Below are 12,047 nucleotides of genomic sequence, written 5' to 3' on the forward strand. Positions count from 1 at the left end.
ATGCACAACATATGTTGTCATTTATATGACATTCATTTACAAATGCATTACAGTTGTGACGAAAATAAAAAGGAAGCTTCAGGATGGAATAATTACAATACTATGAATGGGATAGATTACTACTCACCATGTAGCAGAGATGTTTAGTCACAAATAGACGAAACAAAAAGACTCTTATTTGTTTGACCGCTATATGGTAAGTAGTAATCTATCTTCGAAGGATATCAGTATTAAGACATTTGACAGCAGAGCAGCATTCTTGTAGTAAAATAGGAAGGCATAATATGGTGGCATTCCACAAGTGAGCCATCTTTATATGCACCTGAAGATAAATAGTACAAGATGATGATAGTTAACTGACTTTCTATACAAATATGGATTTTAGTGCTGAGTGTCTCCGAAGAGATGTTCAGCTCACCTTCGATGAAGCTCTTTCCATTCAAGCAAAGAGGGTCTTCTTTTAAGGGAACAGGAATATGCCAGGAAAGAAAGGAGTTCAGAAGGAATTGACTGTGGCCTAAAGTAAGGGACCAACCACAGCATTTGCGTAAATTGAAAATGGGAAACCAAGGAAAACAATTTTTGGACCAAACCGTCTCCTGAATCCAGGGCTAGTAATTCAGTGCCTCAAGCTGTAGATCTACCCTGCAGATGTGTTCAACTACAGTTAAGTGTAATTACTGCATGTAAAAAAAGAATTAGTGGTAGAAAAGATTAATGTAAAAGACTATCGTAAAAATGGTCAGTAGGTTGTCATATTTTTCGTTGTTAACAGGCATTATGAGTGTAAACTAACATGTTCAATATTACAGTGAGAGACTGCATTTAAAATTCATTGAACAAGCAAACAATTAACCATCATCTGCGAATAACTCCAGGGAATATGACTGATAACATCAATAACCACCGATATCTCAACAAGTAACAGTTGCTATCATTTTAGGGTCTTATCCAGTTCGTGCCTTGAAAATGACAGAGGTTTACAACATGGTGGGAGAAGCTTAACTTCTCCTTGGGCAACATGTTGAACATTATAGTCTGCATAATTGAAAGGATACAAAATTCTAATCAAAAAGGCTAGGAAGTTACCATGATTATGTATGGAACTGATATGTTGACACACATTTTTTAAACCATGAGTCGTTAAAATTAAGAAACATTATTACTTTTTTCCAAAGTCTAAATTGTAATACCATTATCACTTCTATTTGAGACTGTTTCCGAACAATCTTATTGTAAATTTACGATGATAGGTTCAAGGCTTATATCCATCATCACTTCCCTGTCAAATTCTTCTTTCTGAAGATTTTCAGTATGCCCACGCTGTAGGTGGGATGTTGTCTGTTACTTCATTGTGTATTGCCTCATGCACAAGCGATTCACTATATGTCATCTTGAATGTTTTGTTTTTTTCTCCCGCACAGCGTTAAAACACTTTGCCCAAATTAATTCCATGGGGCTACAAAAAACAAGCTGCAGGAGATCGGCTTGAGTCTGGTTTATACTGTGTTTAATATTTATATTTTTAAGCCTTGAAAAATATCCACTTTTATGGTGTTTCTACTTGATATTTTCTCTATAACAGTTGGATTATAACTGGCAATGACTGACTTCGAAGCAAGGTATCACAGCAATTGTGAATCACATCACGAAACTGACAGCGTTCATTGCTGAATGGTAATAACTACTGTTTTTCTTACACGTAAATAAAAGTTTATTCTCAAGAATAAAACCAGAAGAATAGTCAGCATGCAGAATAATTAGCCAAGAACCTAACCATATGAGAACTTTAAAACCGCCAGTACAATCACTCATTTTCCGGCTGATCTCCTGCGGTTTATTGTAACTGACCCATGTCTCATCAAGGTAATACACTGCTGAACTACCTCCTTCTCTTGTATCGTGAATCTTTATATGGGATATAGTTCGTGCTGTACCTATGTTACTTCTGTGATCTGAAAACCCTCTTCTTAACATATATGGAACAAATGTCTTTTAAAATTCTGTATCTTGATGAAGCGCTTAACATTGAAGCTTGCGTAACTGAAAACATTTTTGTTATGTCGGGCATTCATCATTCAGTGGAGCACTTTAAAACATCATTGTTAAAACCATCCATTTGTATTACAGATTCCTTAATATTTCGATGCTTTCCAGGCAACATGAAACCAACTGTTTCTACTGTTCCTACAGCCCTGACAATTTAATCACATCTATAGTGCTACAAGAAAAAAAGGAAACAAAAAAATTGATAGTTGGATGAAAAATTCGGTTGTTGCGGAGTATGGCAACAGTGCAGCCTGTAGAAGTGAGATTCTCGCTCTCTAGCTGTAACTCTCTGCTAGTCACTCGGACAGAGAATGAATATTATTGGCTGTTAGTGGTTAGTCGAGGGGGATGTGCAGAATGGCTGAAAATTGTGGGCCGCCGCCTTACATGGTGTGAACTTTAGTGGACAAATAACTCAGTTTTGCTCTTCTTTCTTCTTGGAAACTCAAAGTTAGAAACTATCAGAACAGTACTTAGCACAAAAAAAGAAGGCAACATACATTAAATTCAACTACATGTAAGAATTGAACTGCTTAAAACAAAAATAACAACTGAACCCAAGTGAAGCCAACATATACAGTAGTTGGTTTTGGCTGAATTGTGGATATGCAATACATCAATAGTTTAAATGTATTGGTAGCCCTTTTTCATCATATGACTGAAACAGATCATAAGGGTGATCAAAATGTTTCTGTTCGAAGACTGTACAGTCCAGAACTGGTATGCTACTCAGGCAAAGTTGCCGGGAAGGGGGGAGGGGGTGATTGAGCCAATAGTTCCATTTAAGCCCCATGTTCAAGATACCCATTTCGTAAAACACTGTGTCTCGCTGCATGAAGACCTCTTTAACCGTCTGCTGTACATCCTCGTCCAACCCGAATCATCGACCCTTCAAGGCCTTTTTTAAGGGACCACAGGCATGATAATTGCGTGGGGAGAGATCAGGATTATAGGCTAAGTGCACGAGTGTCTTCCACTTGAGTTGGCGTACTTCTGAATTACATTTGTGATATGAGGACATGGCATTATCATGAAGCAGCAGCACCCCTTGCCACACCATTCCACAACTGTGATTTTTGATGGACATGCTGCCCCATACACATTCTTCATCCTCCGGTGGATGCCAAGTTAAGAATAACATCACATTGGTCCTGTTAGGACGCATTTGGTAATAACCTCACCATAGCTCTCATTTTCGTTTTACTGCACACGTCAGAAAGACAAGAATACCACATTAATCTCTTGCCCACATGTGAGTGCTCCTATGCACACACTGGAGTCTCGCTATGTTGCATATAAGCTGCAGAAACACCCTCAGACAGAAACTGTTTGATTACCCCCTATATCATTCAATTTCATTACATGGCAATTAGAAAAGTGAAGAAATTTAAATAGAGCCAGTCCATAAGATGCCCTTCTAAGAAAAGTAATGCAAATTACAATACTGACACATCAGAAGGCAATAAATGCACTAGAAAAAATTCCAATAAATGCAGGGAAAAGAACTGGTGGAAGATAAAGTCTGTTAGATTGTGAAGGCAGCAGCTGCAGGAGCAGTGTAGCAAATGGGTCTCATTATGATTGTAATTGCTTTGAAAACTTCTGGCAACTGTTGTAACGTTAAACTGCAACTGACTGTTTGTGTTAGATGACTCCATGACATGACTAGTAATGGTGGGCTTGCACCTGTTTTTCTAAGACGTGCTACTTGTGGTGGTGTGGGGCATGTGATGTTATCTATCTCTGCAGTATCTGTATCATTTCACTGAAAGCACGTATATTAGAGAAACAAAAGTAGTCACTTAAGGGGAAACCAGGGATCATTTTTTTTTATCCACAGTATTGTAACAACTGTTGCTGTGTGAAGTCCCATGTTGTTTGTTGAAGCTCAACTAGCAAATGAGTTCCTTCTATCTTTTTTATGTTATTCTGTCTGTTCCAGTAAGTTGCAGTCTGTGTCAGCCTTCTGAGGTCTTGGTGTACGGGCATGTATTTAGTGTTGTGATGATCATAATCTGTGATCAGCGAAGCATTAATTGCGCATGTATGACCTCAACCGTCCATGAACCACGATGCCATTTGGGATCCACATACAGCATTTGCTGGAGTCAGTCAGTGTGGAGCCAGTACGACCCCAAATCCAGCATTTTAACTGCTTGCAACCTTAGTTACTGGAGAGGCCCAGAGTAATTCTAGATTTGGTGTGGTACAGGAGAGATAGCGCTCCTGCTTCCATTTTTCTCTGTATTTTATCTGAGTACCATTACCATGTAGATGTTTTTATGGACGGGTGTAAGCTGGGAGACTCTGTTGGTTGTTCTGTTGTTTTCCCAGATCTTGTCCTCAAGGTCAGACTGCCTCCAGAATTTACCCTCTTCGACGCAGAATTGTATGCGATGTTGCGAGCACTGGAGCAGATGAGATGTTTTCTTGGTGTTACATTTCTTGTCTGCTCAGATTCTCTGAGTGCCCTTTACTCTCTCCATCATTTGTAAGCAGCAGACACAGTAATCCAGAATATCCAGGATGCCCTCCTACAACAACAACTGGGGAAGAAGGTGTCTTTCTGCTGGGTACTTGGGCACATTGGAACTGCGGGGAATGAAAGGGCGGAACGAGCAGCTAAGGAGGCAGGTTGTGATCGTCTGGTATTTTGGTGTTCTTTTCCCTTGCATATCACTTTGTTGTTGAGGTCTAGAGGCATGTGTTGATAGGAAGACGAGTGGCTGGCAGTGAGCAATAACAAGCTCTGTGTCATCAAGCCCGCAACTCGGCCATGGATTATTTCTTCCAGCCACGTTAGTGGGACGAGGTCCTTCTTACTCGTCTTCACATAGGCCACAACCCTATGACACATGGATTCTTACTCTGGTGAGAGGACTCTCCAGTGTGTGGTGCTTGTGGCGTGCAGATCACAGTGCACCACATTTTATTGAACTGCATTTTATTTGCCAACCAGCGGACTGCTTCGGATTTGCTGTCTGTTTTATGTAATGATGAAATGAATGTGGTTAGGGTTTTAAAGTTTTGTCAACTGTCCAATGTTTTTAACAAGATTTTAGGGATATATTCTTAATGCGTCAAAGGGTGGCTGGCTCATCCTAGATTTTTGTAAGTAGTCAGCCAGTCACATTTCCCTGTCCTTTTCTTTTAGTTCCTCTGTTGTTTGTTTTCGCTGTGTTTTAATTTCTTATTTAGCTCTCTTCCCTCCTAATTGGTTTAGTGCGTGTGATACAGAGTGACTGTGTGGCCATTTCGAGAGTATGCATGTACAACACTTTTAGTTCATCTCCACATTTGTTTGTTTTTATAAGTGTAAGGTCACTGATGACCTCGCCATTGGGCACCCATCAGATCCAAATGTGCACAACCCCACCCACCCACACACACAGTTTGAAAACACACTTGGTTACATTCAACACGACTCTACAATGTTCTAAACGTTTGAATGCCTCTTGTAGGTGTCGTTCCTCAGTCTCTGAGAACATGAACATGTCATCCAAGTATGCACACACAGAACGAAATGCCTTGAAAAACAGTCAGTGAATCTTTTCCATGTCTGCACTGCATTTCGCAATATTTCGTAATGTCCTCATAAGCCAAAGGTACATGAGTATAGGCATTAGCACAGTCTTAAAGTGCAGAATATCATCACACTTTGTAATACATAGTTGTAGTCTCTTAGTAGTGGTACAGGATATTGGTCAGGCACTGTGCTTGCGTTCGGCACATAATAATCTCCGCACACGCATCAGGCCCTACCTTTTCGTGGCACCAGATGTAACGCAGGGGCCACATACTTTTCGATGGTCTAACAATGTCCTTTCACAGCATGGTGTTGAATTCAGCTATTGCGATTACAAGATGGTCCGGTGCTAAATGTCTGGTTCGGCACGACATTGGTGGTCCACCCGTAGTCTTGATGTGATACATTGTACCCGAATGAGCTTTGCATTGTGGATGGTTGCACTATGATGAAAACCAGTGTCAGTTTAAACCGTAACACTGTCCACTAATCAGGCTTTCTGGCAAGAATTTGTAATGTACCAAGAGATCTCCACCGATGATTGTTTCCATGACATCTGCAACAGCGAAATTCCATACGGATGACATAGACCTATGTTCGGCTCCATTCGCTGGATTCCACAGACCGCAATAATCAAACTAATGGCAGCTGTCGGACGGATGCCAGTTGGTGGCCTACAGCAATGCAATGAATATTGTGGCAGAATGCTGACGTCCGAACCAGTGTCTATGAAGAACTTTAGGCCAGTACCTCTGTCACTGAAGAACAGGCGTCTGGATGGTGACGGATAATCGGTTGTTACTATGATTGACTGCGGTGGCATTTGGGTGGAAGCTTGGTGATGTACATTTTTGTGCATAGTTGCCAAATCTGCTATGGTACCAACACAGGCTGTTCACCTTGCAAAGATGTAGTGTTACTCAAAGACTGCCTCCTCAACTGTCTGCCGTCTCTTCTGCCTCTGTTGTTTCTGACATCGCCTTGTGACAACAATGCACTGATCTGTGTGCATGGTAAGTCTAATTTTGCTGTGAGCGAGTCATAATAGGTGCGCACGACCATAACTGAGGCTGTTGTACTGCTGCTTTGTACCATGACCTCACTGATCGGGGCAGATGTGATAGCTTCCTGTATGTGGTCTGCCAATTCTGTCACGAATCCAGTAGTAGCTTGTTAGTTTGTGATGCCACAATAGCTTCAATTTGCCATGGTAATCTACTGCTCCACATTGCGCACTGTAAGTTGTCTGATAGGTGAGGGTGTCCACTTAATTGCACAGATGCTTCAGTTAGTGTGACAGCTTAAAATTATCGATATCTTCTTGTGTAAGAACTTATCTTCCTGTGTAGCAGCAACTCTCCATATTAGTTCTGTCTTGAGTTTCTCGTTGGGGTGCACTGATTATGTCTCGCACCTCAGCCGCAGTGGTCCCACTGATTCGAAACGAGTGTGAACTTCTTGGTATCGGCTATAATTTCAGCACAACAAAAATTGGCTTCCACCTGTGTGAACCATTATAACACATTATCGGCCCAAACTGGCAGCAAGCGGACCACTAGGCTTCATATGGTGTGCTCTTCAGATGTCTCCTGAGCTCAGTAGAAAACACGGCTGTAGTTGAGTTCCTTCAGCGTGAGGATCACATTGGGATCACCACTTGTCAGGATTACTGTAATTAAAACTGATTGACACGTCACTGCTCTGCACTAGCACATAAAGTTGTTTTGTCAGATGCATGAATAATACAATATCTTAAGTAAATCACTTACAAAAAACCATGAACATTAATTATTTGTGAAATCAGCATGTAAATTAAATAAGGAAGCAAATGTACTTTGAAACAGCAACAAAATTCTTCTTTAAGCATTTGATATTTATTTGAGTATAAATTTAAATGTATTTGTTATTTTATTCATGGCTGTAATTTTCAGCAACTTTAGTATTATTTTTTCCTGGAAAAAATTCAGCGATCAGTTGCAAATAAATCTTATTATGGTGTACTTGTTTTGACAAATTAATCTGTGATCTTCAGAAGCCTAGAAAAATTGGATATTATAAATCTTCAGACCATAGCTATATGTTTATGTGAAGTATGAAAAGTACCTTACAGACCCGTTCTTAGTAGTGGTATAGCAGGTATCAAGGTCTTCATAGAAGCATAATGCCATGGTATGTGTAGCAATTTATATATTGTAAATAATAATTTTAAACAATGACACACAATTTACAGTTACTGAATCACATCTATGTATCCGCTGTGTTAGCAGCAAAGAACATATATAAAAAATATACCCAAGGTACATAAAGTTTTATTCAGGGTGGTGCAGATAAAGGTAGCCCATGTAAGTATAAAACACATGCAGTGAAACTACAGAAATGAAGAGTTGAAATGAACGTACCACTTCTTTTTACAGTGAAAAATAAGTTTATAGAAGATGTTCAAAGTGACCTCCTGCAATATCAGTACACAGCTGTGCACGCCTAAGCATATTCAGATACACCTGGCATAAATTTCAGATATATATGGCAGTAACTTCATGCCTCATGTCTTTCAGTTCTTGTATTGTGTGTGAATTTCTTTCCTAGATGCTTGCTTGCAAAGTGTCCGCACAGGAAAAAATCGCATGTTGTAGATCCAGTGAACATGGTGGCCATAAATGCTTGCTGACAGTTCATTCCTCAGTGAAGTCATCGTGGTCTCATTCCAGGGATACCTTAGACATGTGATCTGTTGCTCCAGCTTGCTGGAAGAAGCAGTATTGGCTTTAATTTTCAGAGAGTTGCACAAAATGAAGAAAAAAAATTCTGTATGTGCAACTGTGTTGAGTGTAGTGTCAAAAATATCAGTTTGATGATGTGTGTTCCTGTTGCACTGCACCAAACAGAAACAGTGCTCCATCATTTACGATGTGATGAAAAGTCTTACAAACCATCGTGGATGTTACTCAGAAGCCACATACAGTAATCTGCACATTTCTGACTGTCATCCTCCCACAATTGCTGCACCACTGTCAACAATACACCTTCAAATTAAGACTTTTCTCTATCCATTGGCAACTCCTCCTACTTGACATGCACCTATTGGCCCAATTTACATGTAGACTTTTTTGGGTACTGAATAATTGTTTGGAGAATGTCTGAAATAATTCTGGTGTGTGAATTGAAGGAATTCTTTGTCATTTTGCATAGATCCGTAGGTGTGTCAGTTTTTATTTAAACTGTATTGCTCTCTTTGCTGGTAATCCTCCATCTGGATACTTTACCCCCAAAATTTCCTAAACTGAATCTTTTTTCACGTATACTTTTACAATTTATATTCTTTCCTGTAACGAGAAAGTAATTTTGCAGGACAGAAAGGGGAACGTCTAACTTCACTGATGAAATAAACTGAAATACCAACAAAAGAGTGCTAACAACTGATTATTGCATAAAACTGTCCATTGTTATAGCTGTTAACTCTATTTCGGAAGTTGAAATATTGCATTGCCATTCAGAGAGTAGAAGGGCTACTTTTAACTGAGCCACTCTGTATGATATATTTGAAAGATCATGACACCCAATTCTACTATATGATAGGAATGACCTAATTCATATTTTATAAATGTCTGTAATACATTTTATACTTCACATAAATGTATAGGCTAGGTCTAAACATTTGTATCATCACTAACTTTATAGGCTTTTCAAGACAACAAATTAAGCTTTTGAAACCAGTAAAGCATAATAAAATTTATTTGCCACTGATGATTGAATTTTATCCTGGAAAAATGTATTATCTGTGTTATATCCCCCACTTCTGGTAGTGATACTGTAATAAGTTCATTAGTAGTATGTTCTAATCCCTCTTATGTTGTTACAGGTGCGTGAACTATGGAACGTTTTGCACAGTTTGTGTCTTGGCTTAGAATTGAAGCTTCCTGCAGTTAGAGGTAATTTTAATTAGGTATTTTGTAGACTTTATATTATGTACCTTTAGAAGCTGAAATATGGGGTATATTTTCTCAGCTTATAAAACCAGTGTTTAGTTCTATGAATACCATTTGAGTACTGTTGTTGATTTCGTATGAGGTATGAATACAGTTCTTCAACTGGAAACTCAAAATGTAAGTAAAAACTGATGATTATATATGGTTCACAGTAAGGCCACAAATCAGAAAGCATAGTAAAACTAATCATTTTTTTTTTTTTAGTTGAGAAGCAATGTGGCAGCTTTAAAATAGTGATATCTCAAAACATTTCTTATGTTCTGCAAGAGCTTAGACATGCAATTCATCCCAACATAAAATTAGTAGTGCGTGTTGAAAATATTTAAAAAAAATGTAAACTCTGAATTTCTTACTATAATTATATGATGACAAAAATCCTATGTGGAATACAGGCAACCACTCACTGGATAGATATGGTATTGAGCAGTGGATAAGAACACAAACAAGAAGTTTAATGAAACTTCCTGGCAGATTAAAACTGTGTGCCCGACCGAGACTCGAACTCGGGACCTTTGCCTTTCGCAGGCAAATGCTCTACCAACTGAGCTACCGAAGCACGACTCACGCCCGGTACTCACAGCTTTACTTCTGCCAGTACCTCGTCTCCTACCTTCCGAACTTTACAGAAGCTCTCCTGCGAACCTTGCAGAACTAGCACTGCTGAAAGAAAGGATATTGCGGAGACATGGCTTAGCCACAGCCTGGGGGGATGTTTCCAGAATGAGATTTTCACTCTTTCAGGAGTGCTAGCTCTGCAAGGTTCGCAGGAGAGCTGCCAGGAAGTTTCATATCAGCACACACTCCGCTGCAGAGTGAAAATCTCATTCTGGAAGAAGTTTAATGTTAGATTACCTTGGAAGCCTCTGTTTGGGGTTCTTCAGCTGATAGATGATTAATTGATGATCTGATGTTTTTCTGGCATGAGTGACTGCCATTCTCAAAAATTATCCTTCATAGGTCCTGGTCAACTATTGATTACTTAATTAATTTGCAGCAGAGTAAGTGGATAGTCTGTAAATAATTGATACATATGTTATTCCAATATTTATTGCAGTCACGGTACACAGGGGAATTTGTCTGAGGTGATTAATTACTGTTGGATTATCCCCAGAATGGAGAATGTGGTTTCTCTATTAGGAAAACCATGACCACCTAACAATGACAACCAGTTAAGAAGTATACTTCTTTTGCATTGATTGTAAGTCCTTGGTAGATTGTTTTATACATAATGAATGAAAAACATAAAACACTAGTGTAATATTCTATAATATTTATTATTTGTTTCACAAGCCAGTTTTTGGCTGTTATGTCGTCATCGGCTACAAAAATAAGTGTGTGTTGCAGTGAAATTTTTTTCAATCAAAAGATCCCATCCAGACAATGTTGTAAATCGCCCATCTTACTTTCATGCCCCAGTTTCCTTTATTTCAGTTTGTTGTGTTAAAAAAATACTTTGTATAATAACAGCTGCTTCACCCACTTGCTTAATATCACTTTTATATCTTATCTATTTGTAATTTATGCCCTATTAAAGACAATATTGTTTTGTTCAGCAAATCTTTAGAATACCGTCACCAAAGTTCATTTTCAATCCTTTTCTTTTATGAACCACTGCTGTAATTTGTCTGTAGTTTATTAGTTAATGTGTCACATATTTTATCGCAGTTAAATAATCTTGCATCACATTTACACTGAAATAATCCCTCTTATTTTATTCCTAATTCTAACTATTTTCTTCTATGGAAATGGAGATACTCTGTAGAAGTACTAGTCCAAAATCTTGGATCCAACAAAACTTCACTGTATCACATACTTAACTTCGTACATGATGATGGTGTAGCAGCCGCGGGTTTGTGAAACGATTAATAAATGTTGTAGTAGATTATTACACCAGTGTTGTGTGTTTTTCATAAAATACTTCTTGTATTGTTCTTTGCTACAATTCTTTATTAACATTAAGGAACCTTTGCCTATGTATAAAACAACTTTAAACATCTAATTACTCTCCAGGTGAGTTAATGTTTTAAATATTTATTGTTAAGCATGTAAGTGCAAAAAAGATTTGGAATTGTGTTTGAAGTGCATTGGAAGTTGCTAAGTACTGACGTCGTCGTCATCACACACTAGATGGGTATAGTCTGTGTAATTTCATGACTGTTTTAAGTGAAAGCTAGTTTTTCATTCTTCTCAAGGTTTTTGACATGTCATACAATGATATAACTGTGCAGGTGCATTCAGTGGTATACAGTCCGCAAAACATGTTACAACAGAGTTAGTGGGAGAGAAGTAATAAATTAAAATGTCTTGTCTGATACTGCAGTTTTACTGCACGAACAACAAAATTGGAGTAAGCAATAAACTTTTTTCCTATCATTATTTTGTGTGGGGTGTTAGTGAGAAAAAGTTTCAAAAAGATTTGAAATTCTGAAACTTCCTGGCAGATTAAAACTGTGTGCCCGACCGAGACTCGAACTCGGGACCTTTGC

The 12,047-nt window shown here is 38.6% G+C and overlaps 1 protein-coding gene and 1 non-coding gene across 4 annotated transcripts in view; one reads left to right on the forward strand and one right to left on the reverse strand.

Annotated features, from left to right (window-relative positions):
* Positions 1 to 12,047, forward strand: part of LOC126268151 (tubulin epsilon and delta complex protein 1-like) — a 122,643-nt gene that overhangs the window by 41,211 nt on the left and 69,385 nt on the right. For all 3 annotated transcript variants that reach the window (XM_049973689.1, XM_049973691.1, XM_049973690.1), the window contains exon 2: positions 9,435 to 9,504. In XM_049973689.1, coding sequence (XP_049829646.1) covers positions 9,435 to 9,504 — 70 coding nt within the window. The remainder of the gene's footprint in view (positions 1 to 9,434; positions 9,505 to 12,047) is intronic.
* Trnar-gcg (transfer RNA arginine (anticodon GCG)) lies at positions 10,044 to 10,118 on the reverse strand. Its single transcript has one exon. It is a non-coding gene; the product is annotated as a tRNA-Arg (tRNA).

This window comes from Schistocerca gregaria, chromosome 4, assembly GCF_023897955.1.
Source record: "Schistocerca gregaria isolate iqSchGreg1 chromosome 4, iqSchGreg1.2, whole genome shotgun sequence".
Lineage (NCBI taxonomy): Eukaryota > Metazoa > Arthropoda > Insecta > Orthoptera > Acrididae > Schistocerca > Schistocerca gregaria.